At 31.4% G+C, this 19,228-nt stretch overlaps 1 protein-coding gene across 1 annotated transcript; it reads left to right on the forward strand.

The window, feature by feature from the left end:
* The first annotated feature begins 6,935 nt into the window (after positions 1-6,935).
* LOC145615550 (exopolygalacturonase-like) lies at positions 6,936-10,619 on the forward strand. Its single transcript, XM_081670627.1, has 5 exons — positions 6,936-7,133; positions 8,698-9,009; positions 9,427-9,722; positions 9,878-10,100; positions 10,337-10,619. Exons 1-5 carry the CDS (start codon positions 6,936-6,938, stop codon positions 10,613-10,615), a joined length of 1,308 nt encoding a protein of 435 aa, XP_081526753.1. The 3' UTR covers positions 10,616-10,619.
* Positions 10,620-19,228: the final 8,609 nt, after the last annotated feature.

Consider the following 19,228-nt stretch of genomic DNA (forward strand, 5'->3'; position numbering starts at 1 on the left):
TTTATCATTAGTAATACAAATTGAAACCATTACATTGTCCTTTTACTATAATTTGCAACATGGTTGTATTATTCTATTTACTAGCTTAAGTACAGTACTCTATGCCACGTACGATATTTACAAGATTTTATAATTTGCAACATGGTTGTATTATTCTATTTACTAGCTTAAGTACAATACTCTATTTACTAGCTTAAGTACAGTACTCTATGCCACGTACGATATTAATAAATTATAATGTTAATTCAATAATAACTTATCAAGAACATATAAATATTTACTGTAATTGAAATAAATACCTTAAATTTTAATTTATACTCATACCAAAGACGTTAATAAGAATATTAATACAACAAACTTCATAGTAAAATTAAAGAAATATTGGCATTTTGAGGTTTTATATAAATAAAATGAAAATTTTAGATTAGTTTTTGTACCACTCATATATCCTTCGTCTCTATTTTACGTAGTACAATATAATTTGACTCGCACAACATTTTACGTAAATTTACTTTATTTTATTTTGTGTAATCAGTAATCAACTCATTTTTTTTTTTTTTTAATTTATAGAATATAATTGAGTAGTAGAGTGTTTTTTTATTTAGACAAAAATTGTATTCCGACCAAATTATATATTTATATTGATAAGTAAGGATAAGTATCTATCTATAATTTAATTAAGGTAATAACCGCTGACATTATCATTGTCCAAGTGTCAGTTTCTCATTAAAATGTTTCCATCCGAAATCTTTGGTAATATCATTTTTTTCAAGATAAATAAAGGTTTGAAATTAGTAGATTAATTGCATATTTTCTAAAATATTTATGACTATTTTTTTTGACACAATATTTTATGATTAAATTGAATTGACTAAATACAACCTAGCTTATGGAATAATTACCTCTTTCCTCTCTCCAAAACCCTAGCCTCCATTGTTGAATTTTAAAGGAGCTTCCATCGGTTTTAACCGGTGGAAAGCCCCAATTCTAGTTTCTTTAAAGCTTTTTTAGGTTTTCTAATAATGCTTCCTCCTTTTGGGAGGAATTTTTCTCCCTCGAAAGAAAGGGTTTCCGACCGTTTTCGAAAGACAAAGGTTTTTCGACCTCCTTCGAAAGACAAGGTTTATCTCCTCTTTTCGGGGGTAGAAATTTCTTAGTTTTGAATCCATGGTATTAGATCTAATGGATTGTCGTGAAATTATTTCGTTGGTGAAAAGGTTATCAAGTTTTCGAAAACAGACAGATGAATAACATCCTCACGGCTACAAAGGATCGTTAGATTGTCTCTCCAACAAGGTTGTATTTTCCAGCAATATAAGCGGGAGATGTTCCACAGTGCAAGATCTCCTCAACGATCGTAGTTTTTATGAAGGAAAATTTTATTTGATTCAATAACTTATGTATTTGTTAACGTCGAATCTATATTGTAGATGTCATATGACTTTTAATTAATGAAATATTTTTGCTATTCAAAAAAAAAAAAAAAAAAAATTGAATTGACTAACTACATAATATTCGATGGATTTAAAAAAAAATGGTGGCTGAACTACTTCTTTTTTTCCAGAAACCTTTCATCTCCTCTAAATTAGTTCTTCAAAAAAAAAAAAAATTTAATGAAAGATAAACCAGTAAACTAATGCTAACATGTTAGAAATAAGTTTTAAATTTTATTTAAACTATGAAATATATAGTATCAATCTATACTAATATACTAAAGTAATCACCGGAGGGGCACTTGGCATGATTTCATGAAAAAATTTCCCTCCAAAATGATGTTCTTTTTTTTTAAAAAAAAATTCTATTAAAAAAGTTTAAGGATAGACATTACTAAATTCAAATTTAAAAAAAAAAAGGGTTACAATAGTCATTTAATTTCAATTAACTCTATTTCAATTAACTATTATTATATCATACTTTATAAATCCGTGCATTACACGGGGACAAAACTAGTACGAGTACTTCTATAACTATAACTAAAATTAAAACCGCTTACATCACCATTGTACACATGTCAATTTTTCATGAAAATATTTCCCTCCAAAATCTATAACTATAACTAAAGAAAAAACCGCTTACATCACCTATGTACACATGTCATTTTATCATTAAAAAATTTCCCTCCAATTTGCTTATGTCATCATCATTTTTTTTTTCCCTATTTTTGTCTTTCGAAATTCAAAATTGGAAAAAATAATTCTTAAAAATAAATAAAAGTGTATAACGTGTTGTGAAATAAAGGGAAAATATGAGAGTTTGAGAGAGAATTAATCTATATGTGTTTATTCCATAGAGTAGGGGATATATATACAAATACAATGCTAGGGTTTGCTTTGAGAATGATAAACCCTAAATCTAGAATTTTCTGGAGAGTACAAGAGTATATAGACATCCACAAATATTTCATAACAGAACATCAATTAATCAAAAACATATTAATGATTTTTCTCTTTTCAAAAACCCTCATTTACTTGTTCATATTTACTTATTTTCAGTTCAGTTCAGTTCAGCTCCAATCAGTTCAGTTCAGTTCAGTTCAGCTCCAATCAGTTCAGTTCAGTTCAGCTCTTAATTTCCCTCTCTCATAAAATATTCATTTCAGCTTAGTTCAGTTCAGTTCAGTTCAGCTCCAATCAGTTCAGTTCAGTTCAGTTCAGCTCCAATCAGTTCAGTTCAGTTCAGTTCAGCTCAGTTCAGTAAATATGAACAGGCCCTTCGTGATTAATTATTTTACACTCTCTTATTGATTTTGTTTTATTCTAACTAAATCGTGCATCGCATGAGTACTAATCTAGTATATACTAAAAGACACACCAGCAAGGCAGCAATGACATGTGTCATTTCCTAGTGTGTCCCTTATATTTTAATTTATTTTTATAAAAAATTCCATATAAAAAAAAACAAATGTTATGCATAAATAAAAGATTTGATGTGTCCTTATATTTATTGCCAACTATAAAGTTAATATAAGTATAAAACATAATTTCTTATTTACATAAATAAAATATTTGATGTCTCCTTCCACAATACAATATATAGTCAAATGCATATTTTAAAATATATGTTTGGCAAATAGGATATTTTATAATCCAATATAATATTTACATATGTAAATTTACTTATCCTTATATTTATTGCTAACTATAAAGTTAAAGTATAAAACATAATTTCTTATATACATAAATAAAGTATTTGATGTATCCTTCTCCAATACTATATATAGTCAAATGCATATTTTAAAATATTTTGTTTGGAAAATAAGATATTTTTATAATCCATTATAATATTTACATATGTAAATTTACTTATACAATGTTAAAATTTTGTCTTTTGTTTGTAGGGCTTGGCCCACTTATGCATTAAAAAAAAACACCTTATACAATGTAGATAATTTAAAATTAATTATTAAAAATCTATGTGCATGGCACGGAGTCTAACCTAGTATTATAACTAGGTTAAGTCCCGTGCCACGCACAGTTATTTTTACTATTACTATCAATTCTACACTATTTTAATTAGTGTAATAAAGATTAGTTTAAGAAAGCTCAAGTGTGGTCTGCTGTGCTTGCTCAGTTGCAAATGACTAGGCCCATCCAAAGTCTGTCTTGTCTAATAATTTTGTGAATTAAACTACCAAAATATTTATTCAAATAATCATGGACAATTGGCTAATTATGTATTTAAAAGCTATGCATATGATCATATACTTATTATAATTATGTATTTCAGTGTAGTACCATTATTTTCTTGTTAATTAATTTTTTTTTAAATAGCTATATTATTCCTTTTATAATCACTATTAAAATCACGCTATTATGTTATCTCAAATCAAGTAATTTATAATATTAATACATATGTTTCAAATAACGTATTATTTCTTTATTCAACCTTTCTACTGTTATGAACTCTAATCGGATATTAGTATGTTTTTAAATTATGTTTGGCAATAGCGTATGCAAATAATAAAAATAAAATTATTAGTCATTAATCAATATATTATTTAGTTATTTGTTGATGTTTATTATTACTCGTACATAGTTGTTTTATTAAGGTAATTAGCTTGGCAAAAAAATTGTATAATAATCTTTAGTTATTATTATGGATTGTATTATAATCTACGGAGTATATGATATTTTTTCTAGTGTTGTGATTGAATTTTTTTTTTTTAAATTATTTCTAAAACTAAAGATTTAGATTATAATTAATTTTTAACAATTAGTCTATTAAGGAAATTAGCCTATTAGTCAACTTTTTATTTTACCTCATTTAAACATATCATTACTTAATTAGTGTTTTCCAAAAAAACAAAAAAAAAATCACCTAAGGACACACTAGAAAATGACATGTATCATTGCTGGTGTGTCTTTTAGTATATAGTTATTGATATAAGATTATATATTCCGAATTTGACATCATATCTTTTGTTAAGCATTATGCCACATCATCATAGTTTAACAAAGCATTCCTACCATTATTGATAGATTAATATAAAAAGAAAAACTAGCCTATCATGGGTTTCGAATACTATAACTTAGAAAATTAAGATCAAGTTTCTTACCATCTTAACCAATAATAAATCATGTCATTTTCATAAATAAATACAACTATAAATGTGGCGAGAAATATAAAGGAAAAACTAGATATGCAACTTGGAAAAAATTGTCTTCCTATATTGTTAGTTTACTGTTTAAATCGTGCATCGCACGGGACTAACCTGGTTGTATTATTAGTTTTAGTAAAAAATAAAATTGGTGGGAAATTTTTGCACAAAATTTTGACACACAATATATTTAGTATGACTTTTAAGAGAAGAAAAATAAAGTATATACAAGTATATGTTACTAAAGTCTTAAAAAAAATATGTTACTAAACATATATATTTTTTTAATTAATAAACATGATTGTCCAAATAATAAAGTATAAAACAATAATATTAGCAACTCTTTAGGAAAAATCCTAGCCTTTTCCTCTCTATTTTTTGGTGTGGGGTCGGGGGAGTGGAAGGAGGTCGGAAATGATGGGGTTGGGGATCGAAGAGGGTGGTTCGCGGGTGGGGCTGGCCGGCTAGGGAAGGGGCCACTAGCATTTAGTGGCTGGTGGTTTTTATTTATTTTCTTTTTCTTTTTTATTTCTTTTTTGGTTTTTTTAAAATTTAATTAAATTTTTTTTGAACTAATTATGCAACGCGTGATAAACAATTTTAAAATTTAACCTTTTCTTTAGGTTATAGATAATCGGGATTGAAAAAAGAAACGCAAGTGAAAGTTGAGATTATTGCATAATAAACGAAAGTTAAAAATATTTAAAATTAATTGGCGCAAAATTTGAATTATTAAAATGAATTTTTCTTTCATACATTGAACATTATACTACTAATGAGTTGACCTAAATAATTGACAACGTGCATAACATTTTAACTTAAAGACATGGTCTTAAATTCTTTTACGTACTATGTATTATATAATTTATGTTATTTCGATTAATAATTGAACTTCATATAAACAATGGGGAAACTTGATAGATATCTGAAATAATCAGTAAGGTCCTGTTTGATTCACCTTAATTTTGTTGAACTGAAATTATTTTTACTGAACTGAACTTATTTTTACTGAACTGAACTTAATTTTACTGAACTGAAATTATTTTTACTGAACTTAAATTATTTTTACTGAACTGAAATTATTTTTACTGATTTTCTATTATAATTCTTCTTTAAGAAAACTGAATTTTACTGAACTGAACTTATTTTTACTGAACTGAAATTATTTTTACTGAACTGAAATTATTTTTACTGAACTGAACTTATTTTTACTGAACTTAAATTATTTTTACTTAATATTATTTTTTTAAGGTGAATCAAACAGGGCCTAAGGAATTTATAATCAAACTTTAATTTTTCTAATTTTCAAGATTTGATAACCATTTTTTTTAAACCAGATTTGATAACCATTTAATTATATCTCAATTGTTAATTCTTTCCAATTTTGTCCCAATCAAAGATTTTTTGCCTAAATTGTTCAGATAAGTTTTTTTTTAGATAAATTTATTAATACATAAAGTGAAGGGGTATTTTATTTCTTTGATGAGGCTTGCCCCTCGTTTGTACAAAAAAAAAAAAAAAAAAAATTGAAAATAAAAATTAAGGGGTATTTTGGGTCGTTCATCATTTGGGCAAAATATTTTACTCCTCCTCCCTCTTCACCTATATAATAAAGATAAATATTTGATAAACGGAAATCATACAACTCCATCCGTTCTATTTTTATTCTTTCACAATCCGTTTTGATTTGATTTTTTTAAAAAAATTTATAACTTCCCTCTTTTATTTATTATTCCTTTTATGGTGACGAAAATTTTTATTATTATTAATGGGATCCAATTTTCACTTTTCACAAAGGCCTAAAAAGTAATAACAGATACCCAATTTCCCTCTTTTGTTTTATTCCTTATATGGTAACGAGATAACACCCATGATAACTAACCACATATAAAAATTTGTGAATATTTAATATTTTTATTAATTAACTTTTCTTAAAAAAAAAAATAGAATACTAACTTGGTGTAAGCTAAAAAGAGAAAACTGTGAATGGGACAATGGGTGTTAATATTGTTGTTTATTTCACCTCTTGTTAGGTCATGCATGGACAATGAATTTGTGTCTAATTTATGTTAACAATATTACTGGAACAATAAAAACCCTTGATATACTCATTACTAATGGTCAAGAGAAAATCTCTAAAAATAAGTTTTTGAAATTTAAATAACTATGCTAAAATAAAGAATACATTCCTATTTATAGACAATAAATGAACTATACTTTGATAAATTGTTATATCCATCCAATTTGTTCTTATTCTTATTCTTATATATAAGCAACATTTAACTTCAAATCCCTTAAGTTTCCAATTTCCTTTTAAGTTGCAAGGTCACACTAACAAATGGCTAATTCTAGAGGATACAACTTCACAATCATCCTCATTTTAGCCATTTCTTATTTCCTAATCGCGGTTGAATGTCATCGTGGCCTTGCAACTCCCCCCGCTAGTACCGACATTGAAGTTTTTGTAATCACCAACTTTGGTGCAAAGGGAGATGGGAAACCTATCTATGCCAATGGGGAATCTATGAACGGAATAGTGAGTTTATTCATTAATCACCCTCTTTTATTATCGCAACTTAATTCTTTTAGATAATCTTTTAGCTGGTCGGCTACACCCTAATCGAGGAAGCCCCCGGTTAATCAATTTGATAAACAAAATTTTTTTATCAAATGGCAAAATGGTAAATAATCAAGAATTGCCAATTGATGATTTGTTATCTGTAATAATATGAATGTTGTTTTGTTGTATTACAAAGCATATACTTAAATGTTTTAATACAATAATGCCTATTAGCAGGAATTACATATATGCACAATTAATAATCTTTTCAATTATTAGTAAAAAAAAAAAAAAAATTAATCTTTTCAATTAAAACTTCAAGATTAAAAGTTTTAGTAAATACTTGTATTTTGTTATGTTTGGTGATTTTTTGGTTTTCAAGTGATTCTGTTTACTATCATGTTATTAAAAATGTATTAATATTTTTACTTTATATCAAAATACTCCGTAGTACTCCGTAATTAATATTATTTACCAAAAATCACATCTTTAAATTTCATGAATACGTACTATACCTACCTTTGAATATGTGTTTTAAGTTATTGAACACATAATTAAGTATTGAAAATTGAGAAATATTCTATTACAAGTAAAGATAATATGCATATTCATCTTCAAATATTGATCGAGTATTTTGCATTTTGATTCATAATGCATTACCAATACAATTCATAGCTTTTACATTATTTGTTTATGTAATTGTAATAAACGTGAATACACACAAACATGCGCATGAAAAATACGCACACATTCAGTGGCGGATCCAGGATTTTACGGGTGCTAGGTCACCATTAGCTATCGACCGCATACCAATCATAAATGCATTAATATTCTAAAAGTTAATTAAAAAAAAATCCAAAAGTATTAAATGTTACGGGGAAGGAAAAGGATAATGACAAGTCACTAATGAAATTACCCAAAAAAATTAGAACAATGACCTTTAACAATTTACCAGTTTGAGAACTAAGTAAGTAGTGGTAGATATTATGTAAAAGGGAAAAAAAAAAATGATGCCCGTAGGAATTGATCCATGATCTTTGACAAAATTTATAATGCCTCCCACCACTACAATACTAAGAACTCACTTGTAAAGTTGTAAGTATGCATTATGTTTACATATTAATCTTCTAAATGAAAAAAAAAAAAAAACACGGAGTGTAGCTTCCCCTAGGAGTCGAACCGCTGACATTAGTCTAAAAATATGAAGCCTGCACCATTAGACTACGGAGTACATATCATTACCAAATACAGTATTTAATATTTAAACATTTCCCGTTTTTGTGCTAGGTCACGTGACCCACCTTGCACAAGGGTGGCTCCGCCACTGCACACATTGTACAACAAATTTTGTTTCTCACATGACATTTTCGTAAATAAACCAACAACTTTATTCAACTGTGGAGCCCACAATAATGAAAATGTTGTTGATCTATTCACGAAAATGCCCACATGAGAAACAAATTTCGTTTCTCACCATGAGAAACAGAGAATTTCCCCGATCGACCAAATGTATTCACGAATTATTTGTATGCATGTTTAGGCAATGATGAAAGCATGGCAAAAGGCATGTCATTGTAGTAATGGACCATCAAAGGTTGTGGTACCTCCTGGAACATTTGTAGCGGCAGAGGTTATATTCGCCGGACCATGTAAAAATCATGTAACTATTGAGCTTCAAGGAAATGTGATAGCTGATCCTGATATTAGCCAATTCCCAAACAAAGAATTTATTGTTTTCCAAGATGTCGATCGCGCCACTTTCACTGGACAAGGAACCATTGATGTTAGTAGCCAAGCAAAGAAGTTCTCAAATTCCAATTATAAGGATGTTGATTTCTCTAGTATCATGCCTGTAAGTATCATCTTACATTTATATTATTTTTTATAGAGTATAAAACATATTCTTGGGTCTCAACCATAAGCTTAAGCTGATAGAGTATAAAACATATTCTTAGGCCTCAACCATAAGCTTAAGCTTTTGGTTGAGATGGTCCTTTAACAATTTTAGCAACAAAGAGCGATTTCTAATTACTTCCTCTGTTAATGGTTGATTGCAACAAAGGGGTATGATATGTGAGATATAAAATATTCCTTTGTTGCAATTAACCATTAACGGAGGAAGTATATAGTTTACTTTTATTAATCGTGTTAGTTAAGTAAAATACACTTTTACTCTGCAAAATGAGACATTTGCGATAATATTTCGTCAATTCTAACCTCAAATAAAACTTTTAGATTAGTAGAAATCTTACATATTTTCCTTGTACAGTCAATCAAGTTTTACAAGGCGAAAAACATGGCGGTTGAAGGAATAAGATCAGTTAACCCTGCTGCATACCATGTGTTGATTGTGGAGAGTGAATGCATAACCATTGAAAATGTGAAATTTGAAGCAAAGTCTGTGGAATCTAACACTAACTCAAATGGTATCTACATAAGTGCATCTAGTAAAGTTAATGTGTCTAACAGCTACATCAAAACTAGTGATGATTGTGTCACTGTTGCTCCTGGATCTACTGATATTTCTATCACGGGAATCACTTGTGTTGCAGGCCAAGGCATTAGGTAATTAATTTTTCTTTTTTTTTTTAATTAATTTTCTGAGAGAATCACGGTCTAATATATGAAAAACTTTTAACTCATTTTTAAATGAGAATATACAAGTTTATCAATATGATAAACAAAATTGATTAACTGGGACTTCCTCTTTTTAAATCCAGCATTGGATCGCGACCATACACAACTTCACTTGATGTGATTGGTGTGCTAGTTAAGGGTTGCTCATTCAAGGGAAGCGCATTTGGTGTAAGGATCATTCCTCGCCTAGAATTCAAAGCAAGTCTTATTTCTAACATTAAAGTTGAAGATTTGATAATGGAAGGAGTGCAAAACCCTATTGTCATTGACCAAGTACAAAGCATCCCCATACTAAACAAGGTAAATGTGTTTCTTATGTCAAACCTAAAAAGTTAGTTAATAAAATATGTCCTTGAATTCGGAAAAATGTACTACCCCCGTTACATATTATGTGCAACTTTGGGGAATTATTTGAGAGAGAAAAAAAATTATAAAGTTGCACATAATATTTAACGGAGGTAATATTATGCAAATAGTCCAGTTAGTTTACAAGAATTTTTTTTTTTTGTTTTTTTTTTTTTTTTTGTTTGCTTGCAACACAGTTAATTCAAGCGAAGATAGAAGGTGTATTCTTCAAGAACATTAGAGGAACTACAACCACCAAGAATGCAATATCTTTCTCATGTTGCCCAAAAAATCCTTGTGAAGGCATTAATGTGGTTGATATTGATCTAAGCTTGGATGCAAAGCTTAATGCTAACCTCAACCTTGTTGACAAAACCTTGCCTGCAAAAGGGCTCAACTTTTTGGTCAATTGTTTAAATGCTAAAGTAAATTTTGGGGGTAAACATGATGGATTAAGTTGTGGTATTCTCCCATAAGAAACTTTTTTGCAAGTATTTAAGTTGGAAACTAGCGGGTTACATTAGAGAAACTTAATCGATTAATTTGTAATGAATTAATAAAAATATATTCTCATACTTTATTCACATTACAACAATTATGCTTTTTAATCTTATTTTCTCCTTCCAATCTTGAATATTATTGTTGTTGTCATCATTTTTTTGAGCTACTACTATACTTTATTATTATTGATTTATAGAAACGCAACAATTATCAACATTTATTTAGGCCAACAATTATCAACAAATTAAATATGCTTTCTAATCTTAGCTTCTTTATAATATAAGTAGGGCTGTTCATCGGTCCAAGAACGGACCGACCCGGATTGGACCGAAGACCGAAAATTAAAAATTTAAGAACGACCGAAGACCGGACCTATTAAGTTAGGACCGAACCCGGACCAGACCGAAAGAATCGGTCCAAATCTCGGACCGGACTGCTTTGACCGATTAAAGAATTTTTTTAAAAAGAATACTAAATTTTTAATAAAGTTAAGGAAAACACAAAAAAATTATTGAAAAAACTATATTGTAACGTCATTTTTACGTCTTTTTTTGTATGTTTAGTGCAAAAAAAACTTATAAAGTTAAAGTTTATTAAGGATAATTTTAACCATTATTTAAGGTTTCACACATATTTTTTATAAAAAAATCGGTCCGGTCCAAAACCGGTTTTTATAGGGTTTTGGACCGGACCGGACCGGACCGAAGACCGAAAAAATGAATTTCAAGACCCGAAGACCGGACCGATTAATTCAGTCTGGTCCGATCTGGGTTCGGTCCAGGGTAGTCCGGTCCATTTTTTCAGTCCGGACCGATTTATGAACACCCCTAAATATAATACTATCTTGAATGTTATATTCGTATGTAATGATTTAATGTCTATTATTACATGTTCGCCATATAACTGAAAAGATAATTTCGAAGTTGTAATAATATACTTTTTCCATTTTCAATTAATGGCAATATATGAAATATCACGCGTCTTAATATACAAGTTTAACCTTTAAAGAGGCTTTTCAGTGCTTCAGACCACATGGTGCAGCAAGGGTTACTTGTATTGTAGGGTCACTTGTATGAGTTACTTGTAAATATTACCTGTATTATGGGGTTACTTGTAGGTGTTACTTGTATTCTGATTAATCCCTACAAGTAACACCAAACAAACCCCCAAACCAAACCAGTAACACTTTATAAGTATCCCGAACCAAAACCAATAACACCCTACAAGTAACCCCAAAATAAAGTAACACTTACAAAAATACAAGCTAAGTAAAACCTACGAGCACTACTAGAAAAAGACCCATTTCCGACGGAATCGTTTCGACGCATACGAAAATCCGTCGAAAAGTACGTACTTTCCGACGGATTTTCAAATCCGTCGGAAATTTGCGACGAATTTTACAACCTTTCCGACGGAACTTAGTAAAATAATAATAAACCAAAAAAACCCAACCCTAATTAAAACAACATTCATCCCCTACCCCATTTCATTTCTCATTTCTCTCTCTCTCTCCTCCGCCTCTCTTCTCTCCTATCTTCCTCTCATCTTCTCTTTCTCTCTCCTCAATCTCCTCCTCCCTTCTCTTTAGACTCCCCTTCCCTCCTCTCCTGACTCCTCTTCCCTCCTCTCATCAACGCCTTCTTCTCTTCTCACGATCTTTAATGGTTTTTAATTTAAGGTCGAATTCGACCATAAAGATGCTAGATCTAGTGTTTTCACTACTAGAAAATGGCCAGTTTCCGACCGAATTATGCCGACGGACCAATTTTTCCGTCGCAAAACCTACCATCAACGACGGAATTATGTTTGTCATTAAATTCCCTCAAAAAATCGTTATTCCGACGGAAATTTCCTCGCAAATTTTCCGACGGAAATAATTTCGGTCGGAAAATTAAATTTCCGACAGAATACAAAGTCGACGCCTTTACAATCAGCCACCACCGCCGGTTTGTTTTGTTTTTTTTTTTTTAATATCTGGTTATTTATTTATTTTTTTAGTAATTTCTGGTTTTTTATTTAAACCCTAACCACCACCACCCTTTTTGGACAGGTTCCTCCAATATTGTCCTCGCTCCGACCAGAACCACCACCATCTTCACCACCCGTCGTTCTACAGCCGGTAATTGTACCTTTATTATATATATATATATATAATAAAAATTGACATTTTAATTTTTACTATTTGTAGGATTTGAACATTTACTTGCTTTGAATCTCAATAAAAAGTGCAGATCTTGAGCTTAGTGACATTATAATTTTAAAAATTCTTAGTTTAGTTTATTCAAGTTTTTATTTTAAGTTACTTTAGTTTGGTTTATTTTATTATAATAATGGTTGATATGTTAGTTTAATTTGGTTTATTATAATAATGTAAGACATGACATGTGAAATTGCTTTGATTTAGTATAATAATGTATGACATGATATGTTAGTTTAGGTTGATATTTTATTATAATAATGTACGGGATTATATGTTAGTTTATATTGGTTTAGTTTAGTATAATGATGTATGTTAGCTTAGTTTAATTTATGATAATTTTATAATGTATGTTAGTTTTGTTTTATTTAATATAATGTTCATTAGTTTTGTTTAAACCAAGTTCGAGGGAATTTCGAAGCTTTGTGATTTTTAAGGTGCGTTTTAATGTTTTTATTTTTGTTTTTTAAATTATTGGATGGTTTTAGGTTGGTGTGTTTGATTTTTGGTTCGGTGGTGGTGGTGGTCTTACGTGTTGAGGGTTTTAGGTGGGTGGGTTGGATTGTGGGTTCGGTTGGGTTGGGTGTTTAGGTGGTTATATCTAGGTTAAGTGGGTATGGGTTTGGGTTCGGTGGTGGTGGTGTTCCATGTTGAGGGTCATTAGGTGGGTGGGTTTGGGGGTGGTTCTAGGTTTGGGGAGGGTTCTGGGTTTGGGGAGGGTTCGATCAGGGTGGTTCTGGGTTTGAGTCTGGGTTTGGGGGTGAATCTGGGTTTGGGGAAGGTTCGATTAGGGTGGTCTGGGTGTGGGGAGGGTTTCGGTTAGGGTGGGTTTGTGGGTGGTTCTGGGTTTGGGGAGGTTTTTGGTCAGGGAATAGGTAATGTGGTGGTGGTCTGATGTGTTAGTTGCGGTGGTTAGGAATAGTGGAGGTGGTGATACGCCGCACCGGAGGTGGAGCGGCGTGTTTTTTTTTTTTTAAAAGACATTTCCGATGGAAATTCCATAGGAAATTTTCAAGGGACTTTGAATCCGTCGGAAATTTCCGACGGATTTTTTCGATGCCGGAAATTGTGGTAACGACGGAAATTCCGTCGAAAAAGTGTTTCCAACGGAATTTTCGTCGGAAAAGGTGTTTTTTCCTACCAAGGTGTTTCCGACAACCATTTCCGACGGAAACACCTTTTCCAACGGATTTCAAGGTGTTTTTCCTACCAAGGTGTTTCCAAAGAAAACTGTCGTCGGAAATGAGCTTTTTTTTTCTAGTAGTGGAGTAACCCCTACCGCACCACGTGGCCAGTCGCATACAAAAATTTGTATAACCTTTATTATCTTCAAAAGTCTATCTTTAACCCTTTATCTTAAATAAATCTATGTTTGCATTCGTAATTTAATAAACTTACATTGTTTGAGCGTATTGAGTTTCCTTATGGTGAAACTAATTAATTTTAATAAAGTTTTCTCCTTGGGAAGGATTTTTGGTTTCCTCTAGGGTTTCTCCTTAGTAGGGTTTTTCTAGCTTCTATTGCTAGGTTTTTTTTCTATTTTTTAAAGGAAGATTTTCCTAGCATCCATTGCTAGATTTTATTCTACATTTTTGAAGGTTTTCCTTCACTCCTCTTTTCTCTCTTTCTCTTTCATTTCTTTTCTTCTGTTCTCAATTGTAAATTTTGTAGGGGCTTCCACTGGTGTTTTTACCGATGGTAAGCCCCAAAAACTTAATATTTGCTTTCAATAAATGGATCTCATCTTTATGACGGTGATTATTTTATTAGGCTTTGTTGACTTAGATGGAACACACAAGAGGGGGGGTGAATTGTGTAGGAACTAGTGTTCCCAAATTTTGCGGAAATTAAAAACGTAGAACAAAATAAAGAGATGCAAAGAGATTTTTACGTGGAAACTCCTTGTGCCCAACAAGGAGAAAACCACGACCACTTGGGATTTTTGAACACGACTTCACTAAATAGGGAAACTACTCCGTTACAACCTATAAGGAACTCGACAAAACTTAAGTTCCAATTAGAACCTAAGCCAACCCCAAATGCTCACTCTAGCTTCTACTCCGAAGCCTACACTCAAGACTTAACTCTAAGCCTTTACAAGGATCACTCAACCCTTTCCCAAATTACAACTCAGTAATTTGAACTCTATGTGTTTAGATATCTTACAATAGTTGGAACATAGGAATACTCTCACTGACAAATATATATTTTTTTCTCAAATGTTGTACGATTTTCAGGATTGCCTTAAAACTGAAACACAACTCCTTTTTTACACTGTTTCATCAACCCAACCACCTTCCCCACATTCTCCACTACTTGAGGTGGTGTTCCTAAACTTTAGGAACTAACTCAAGCAATGTAGAGAAGTCAGGAAAGTCGTTCAATATAGAACGTGGGATGAGGTTTGAATAAGTCTTTTCCTTGGAGAGTAATTTAAGGAATCAGTTAAAATCTTTTTACAGAAGATATTTATTTTGTTAAAAAAATATAACAAAGAAATATCATTTTTTAATTTTAACAAAAACCAAAAATAAGATAAAAACCAATTTTATAAAACTGATTGATCGTTTCACTTTTAATTCTAATTAACTCTTGTATTCCTTGTGTTCCAACCAATCATAAAATATCAAACACTTACATAAAGCCTAAAAATAATAACTCATACTTTTTAGTCTTCATGTAATACTCGTTGCTCTTATGATATTCCAATTGGACCTTTGATAACTCTATCTTGCCAAATAGAACATCCAAGCATAAAACCTTCTTTGCTTTCTTCACTTCAAATTGTTGTGTATGCCATATGTAGATTAAGGACTTCTCTTAGTTCCAACCCCGGAACTTTGTTCTTAATAAGAACCTGCCTAAATAACCTGCACACTTAATACACTTTTATCAAATCGAGTTTGCTTTTCATCACCAAAACTAATCGAGGTCAACAATATTCCCCCTTTTTGGTGATGACAAACCTTGCAAACTTATTCAAATAAAGAGACAAAATTATCATAAAGAAAAGCAAATACATGCGTTTAATAATTTAATTAATATTATTAGTAACTAGTTTATATAATAATGTAAAGTAGTAATAATGTAAAGTAGTAAGTACTACCTGATGACTGCTTTGGAAGAAACATGGTATGAGACTTTGTAGGAACTCGAATGACTTATATTCACTGTTTGCATTACTTTCCCCCTTTTGGCATCAACAAAAACAATAGTAATAGCACAATAATCCACACATAGCACCCCTTGTCGAGTTTATATATATATATAGATATAAACAAAGGGTATAAATAGAGCTATGTATCAATTCAACTCATAACCATACAAAACTTTCCAAGGCAATCACACATATGCTAATCAAAAGTACTTATTATCAATAAGCGAAAGTTCCATGTAGCACATATTACCAAAAAATTGCATAGCCAATACTACAGACCCAAATAAAGCAAAATAAAGATAGTGTTCCAGCTGTAATATAAGAAAGCAAAAGATTAAAGAGTAGAAAATGTAGCAGACTAGTCATCAATTTCAGGAACATCTTCAAAAGCAACCTCCTCCAGGCGATGAATAACTGTGTCTTGTGCCTGAGTAACTGACTTTCTATGAGCTTTGGTTACAAGTTGAAGACGGTTTACTAACCCTTTCAAGGAACCTACAGTAGCCTGAAGTGACATGATCTTGTTGTCAATTTTATCTTGCTTAGACATCACTTGCTTCAACATGTCAACCATAGTGTGTAACTTAGGATCACCACCAAAAGGTCCTGTGTTACCCATTGTACCAAACCCAGATGTTCCAAAAGAGGTTGGAACACCAAAACCCGAGCTGCTACCAGTGGTGCCAAAAGTATGTGTGTTCCTTGTAGGAACATGTGGAATGACAGGAAAATTTAAAATCCCCTGTTTTGGTTTATCCTGCTCCACCATAGGCTCAAGTTTTTCTGGGTCACTCTCACTGTCCTCACTCTCTTCACTTTCGTCACTAGCCTTTTCTCACTGCCCTCATCACTTACTTCAACAAAGGTGGGAGGGTTTATAGGTTTAGGTAGGCTAGCCACCCTCATGCTCATTCTCCTTATCACACCAGTTTGGTTTGGTTTAACAACAACTTGCTTCTGCCTTTTTGTTTTGGATGAACTCTCTTTTTTCTCACTTTTCCTTTCTCCCTCTTTTTTCTTTTGTCCAATCTCAGGTTGAATATAATAAGTTTTTTCATCCACCACAGCCAAGCCAAGAGCAGTTAAAGAGTTATATTGAAGAATGGTCTTAGCTTGCATACCAAGTGAATCAAACACACTCAAATCCACACCGAAACTTTCAAACAAAGTGGTTAACAAAGGACCATAACCAACAATATACTTAGGTATACAATGATGAAGATGTTGGATCATAATCGATGGAAAATTAATGTGCAAATTATTGCCTAAACAATAAATTAGAGCACAATCTAGCAAACCCGCTTCATATCTCTTTTGTGGTCGAGGAATTACTCCCTTTCTAACAATGCTAAATAATAATTTCATCAAAGGTGATGAGAAATTATTTTGAGACACCACTGTCATAGTAGAATCACAAGTACTACCCCCAACATACTTCACTATTTGTTCATGAGTAATATCACCAATTTGCACAGTATGTTTGTGCTTAAAATAGTCACAATAACCAACATTAGGAACACTAAACAATTTTGCTAGATATTGTGCATCGAAAGACAGAGAAGTACCATTCACCTTACTTGTACAAACACCATTCACACAACCAACATTAAGCACAAATTCATTGACGGCACCCGGAATTAAGGGTTTCTTTGCATGAACATTTAATAATTGAACCCAACCTTGAAACTCTAGTATATCAAGTAGTTCCGAAAACTTACTAGATTGACACCATTCCAAGTTTAAAGCAAAACCTCGAGTAAGACGATCGGCTTCAAGTGTGAGTGCTTTTAAACGCTCCTTAGCTTCCCCCTTAGATGGACCACCATCTATCTTTCGTCTCTTGGTTGTGCGGTTAGTGGAATTTGGGGAAAAACTAGGTTCGATCGATTGAGGTTTTGTATTTTCCGATATATTTGCCGGTTTTGATACGGAATTGGTTGTTTGTGTAGGGGAGTACGGAGATGCATCCATCGAAGTCGGTGAGTCCGTAGATGGTGAAGAGGTACGGGGTCTTTTCTTTAATTGGTGAGGGAGTGGGGTGTTGTTACTTGTTCTTGCCATTGAAGAGTGTTGGTGTGTTTTACAGAGGAGAGATAAAAAGAAAGGGGTAAAAGGTGTTGGAAAGAAGAAAGGTTATGTGGCTGAGGTAATAAGTAAAGGAGTTTGAGTGGAATAAGGTCATAAGAATGCCTTAGACTTATAATATAGTCTGACAAAAGATTTCTAACTCTTCGATTTTTTTTTTTTTTTTTTTTTTTTTTTTTTTTTAATAAGATTAAAAGATGGAACACAAAAAAATAAAATAAAATTAAAGATAAGTTTTAGAAGAGGTCTTTGGCTATGTTTACGGAAGAGAATGTTTAGGGGGATAAATAAATCTTTTTGTAAATAATAGAGAAAAATAAAAAATAAAAAATTAGAAGATAAAATATGAGTGAAAAAGATAAATAAAAGATACATGCTACATAACACAACAGGAACTTTAACAAGTCAACATGCTTATTTTTCTAATTTATACGATCAATTTGCACACATAGCAATTAACAAGTACTCATCCTGTATGATGATTATTTATCGGATACAACTCTAAATATGCTTTTAAACAATATTTTTATGCTGGATTTTTCATGACACATACTAGTTATTTGAGTCGTACCTGATTAGGAGATTTTCGTGCAATTCAGTGAATTTTTATCATACTGTAGACACCTAAAAATGTCTCCCCAAAACCAAACCCGATGATGAACAACCTTTCACCGCCATTATTGGTCGGGTTGAGTATTTAATCTTGGAGTGCTTAAATCCATATTTCCATTTCATAAAATAACCCAACTTCTAGCCCATTTCCCCAAACCATAACTTATTTTCCATTTTTCGTGCCTTTAAACCCAAAATAATTCATTTCGTGTCCTTTAAAATCATTCATTTCGTGTCCTTTTTATAAAAATGTTAAATCCAGTTTATTTTGGTCCATAATCTGGGTCCAATGATTTAATAGTTGTATGGGGCTTGAAAAGAGCTTTCCAACGATATATTATAAGCCCAAATCCAAGTTATAACGAATAAGTTATGGCCAAAATATTAAACTGAGCCCAAACCAAACCTATGTCCACCTTACCTACGACCCAATGATCATGTGGAGGGTCCAAATTATTTAAACCCATTCCTAAAACAATTAGGATTAATTAGAATCTTCTATAAGTTTCTAAAAGATCCTAATTATCCTTTTTGAAA

This window comes from Chenopodium album, chromosome 3 (assembly GCF_948465745.1).
Source record: "Chenopodium album chromosome 3, dcCheAlbu1.1, whole genome shotgun sequence".
Lineage (NCBI taxonomy): Eukaryota > Viridiplantae > Streptophyta > Magnoliopsida > Caryophyllales > Amaranthaceae > Chenopodium > Chenopodium album.

Excerpts from the sequence above, each read along its gene's own strand:
- LOC145615550 (XM_081670627.1), top strand. The coding sequence starts at position 6,936 with ATGGCTAATTCTAGAGGATACAACTTCACAATCATCCTCATTTTAGCC. Across the intron at positions 9,723-9,877 it reads GTTGCAGGCCAAGGCATTAG|CATTGGATCGCGACCATACA; the intron begins GTAATTAATTTT and ends TTTTAAATCCAG. Across the intron at positions 10,101-10,336 it reads CCATACTAAACAAGGTAAAT|TTAATTCAAGCGAAGATAGA; the intron begins GTGTTTCTTATG and ends CTTGCAACACAG.